This window comes from Limulus polyphemus, unplaced genomic scaffold, assembly GCF_000517525.1.
Source record: "Limulus polyphemus unplaced genomic scaffold, Limulus_polyphemus-2.1.2 Scaffold3126, whole genome shotgun sequence".
NCBI lineage: Eukaryota > Metazoa > Arthropoda > Merostomata > Xiphosura > Limulidae > Limulus > Limulus polyphemus.
Genome location: NW_013668736.1, coordinates 14,078 through 17,210, shown reverse-complemented (window position 1 = coordinate 17,210; position 3,133 = coordinate 14,078). Strand labels below are relative to the sequence as shown.

Sequence of the window (3,133 nt, the reverse complement as noted above, 5' to 3'; positions counted from 1 at the left end):
ATTATTCTCTACTGTTCCAAAGCTTGATTGTGTAACGATCCAGACATAATTTTTACGTACCTAACATACCGACAGGGAACTCTGGTGGAGCATTATTCTCTACTGTTCCAAAGCTTGATTGTGTAACTATCCAGACATAATTTTTACGTACCTAACATACCGACAGGGAACTCTGGTGGAGCATTATTCTCTACTGTTCCAAAGCTTGACTGTGTAACGATCCAGACATAATTTTTACCCGTGATGCCCAGGTCACTGGCGGCTCCCATTACTTCTGCGCCTTCCTCTTTCGTAGAGTACAAAAGAAACACTCTAACCTCACTGTGCTTGAGAAATTCTATCTCTTCAGCTATTTCTTTGCGGGTCTTGTTCTTGATGACGAAGACGTCCATTATATTGTATCTGTAAAAATCAAGTAACAGATTTACATTCTTTACTTAGTTAATATGTTGCTAGTTCTCAATTAAAAGAAAAAAAAAAGACGAAGCAGAGGCATTTGAAAGTGTAACAACAATATAATAACCATGTGCTAATACCTATGTAACATACATCAATATGATAACCATGTGCTAATACCCATGTAACATACCTCAATATAATAAGCATGTGCTAATACCTATGTAACATACCTCAATATAATAACCATGTGCTAATACCTATGTAACATACATCAATATAATAACCATGTGCTAATACCTATGTAACATACCTCAATATAATAACCATATGCTAATACCTATGTAACATTCCTCAATATAATAACCATGTGCTAATACCTATGTAACATACCTCAGTATAATAACCATGTGCTAATATCTATGTAACATACATCAATATTATAAACATGTGCTAATACCTGTGTAACATACCTCAATATGATAAGCATGTGCTAATACCTATGTAACATACCTCAATATAATAACCATGTGCTAATACCTATGTAACATACCTCAATATAATAACCATGTGCTAATATCTATGTAACATATCTCAATATAACAACCACGTGCTAATACCTATGTAACATACCTCAATATAATAACCATGTGCTAATACCTATGTAACATTCCTCAATATAATAACCATGTGCTAATACCTATGTAACATACCTCAATATAATAAGCATGTGCTAATACCTATGTAACATAATCAATATAATAACCATGTGCTAATACCTATGTAACATACATCAATATAATAACCATGTGCTAATACCTATGTAACATTCCTCCGCTATATGAAAACAAAAGTCATTTATACGTATTGCTTAACTTTGAATAATACCGCTTCCAATGTTAACTGGAAGAGCAACTACTGTATAGTTCATTGTTACGCAGTAGAAGGCATCAGAAGACCACTCATATGACATAGAAGTCAAATTATTGTCGACAGCGGATTACGAAACTGCTTTCTAGATAATCGTATAGTTGTCCAGACAACTGGACATGGCTAACCTTTATTTACAACAGCTACAGATAACCAATATCTGTCGATTCTAGTTCTCTGCAATAATAGGGTACGTACTCGAAGTTGAATCAAATGTTCACAGTTTACATGTGGTTGGAAGTAACTTTATAAGATCAGTGTGTATGACAACGCCTAATGAGATGCATTTAACTCAGAGCAAAGCACAAAACAACTCGCCCGCGATGTTAAGAAAAATTATTCAATGGACTAATAACGTGTGCAGTAGTGTTCTTTTTACCGCTAAGTTCTGCTTCACAATAGGATAGAATCTGGGACCAGATTAAACAATTTTTTACAAAGGCATGTGGTGCTTACGGTAATGTTGTATGTAGTGAGGGCAGCAATAAACCCTGGAGAACGCATGAGCCTCTTCACTCTGCAGCACAGTACCATTAATACCACACATCACAGGAACCACATCTTAGAACTTGAGTGCTCCAATATGCTTCTGCAATTGGACTGGGCTTGGGCCTGATGGATGAAAACGCCAACTCCCTCTCCACCCCCACCATACTAAACTAATCAACAGATTTATTGCATAATGGGTGATTGCGCAAATGGAGCAGCCTGCATGTTCATTATACTTGAGTCACACTAATCATGTAGGGGATGCTCTTGGGATACGCATCATATCCCACAAGTAATTCTGGATACTAAAGATGCTATGGAAGCATTGTTTTATAATGGTGTTTTTTCCTTTGTCATAATTATAATATGTATTATATATTTCAGCTGCCCTATAATTCTGTTGTGCTTTTTCTTATCGTTAAAATGTTTTCCATAAGCCTAAAATGTTGCAACTGTTTGGATTTATGGGGAATGAAAAAAAAATCAGATTATAATTTAACAAAAAAGCTCGCGGGTTCGAATCCCTGTCACATCAAACATGCTCGCCCTTTCAGCCGTGGGGGCGTTATAATGTGACGGTCAATCCCACTATTCGTTGGTAAAAGAGTAGCCCAAGAGTTGGCGGCGGGTGGTGATGACTAGCTGCCTTTTCTCTAGTCTTACACTGCTAAATTAGGGACGGCTAGCGCAGATAGCCCTCGTGTAGCTTTGCGCGAAATTCAAAAACAAACAAACAAACAAAAAAGCTACAGCTCCAATTAGTTTTTGTTCTTCCTCAAACGTATTGCAGCATTTGTTTACAACTGCTCTTTAGGTGTGGTCACGTGAACCTAGCATTTACATAAGAAGTCAGTATCCCAAAACTCCAACCTTTTTTCTAACATAAATGAGTATATTGCTTTTTACCAGTGTTTTAAAAATCGACTAACAGTTTAAAATAAAATGCATCTTATTAAATTTAATTAGCAAAACAAAGAAACGTAAGACTGGCAGTCTTCCCTTTTATTCTGTCAACAGGCAGATGATGTTCATGTTCTTTAACACACGAAACGGTATTTTCTAAAAATGAGATAAAATTTACTTTAATGTATGGATTTTGTTCCTCATTGCAAAGAAATGTAGTTGCAGTTCATAAAGAATTTGACTGGCTTCTGATACGTATTACAATTTCAAATAGCCTGAAATTGAGTTAAATTGTAATTTAGATTTAGTAGCTAAATATATGCCGATATGTAACCAATTTATGATATTTGCCAACAAGATTGATACACACAGATTTCTTTTTAATGCAAATATGTTTTAATATACAACCAATAAC

At 35.4% G+C, this 3,133-nt stretch overlaps 2 protein-coding genes across 2 annotated transcripts in view; both read right to left on the bottom strand.

Annotated features, from left to right (window-relative positions):
* The window catches only part of LOC111083003 (glutamate receptor ionotropic, NMDA 2B-like), a 102,471-nt gene extending 102,332 nt beyond the window's left edge, over window positions 1–139 (bottom strand). Inside the window, exon 1 of the mRNA XM_022397074.1 lies at window positions 61–139. Coding sequence (XP_022252782.1) covers window positions 61–67 — 7 coding nt within the window. The 5' untranslated portion in view covers window positions 68–139. The remainder of the gene's footprint in view (window positions 1–60) is intronic.
* Window positions 130–3,133, bottom strand: part of LOC106468710 (glutamate receptor ionotropic, NMDA 2B-like) — a gene marked incomplete at its 5' end in the record, with an annotated part of 4,041 nt that continues 1,037 nt past the window's right edge. Inside the window, one exon of the mRNA XM_022397075.1 lies at window positions 130–402. Coding sequence (XP_022252783.1) covers window positions 144–402 — 259 coding nt within the window. The remainder of the gene's footprint in view (window positions 403–3,133) is intronic.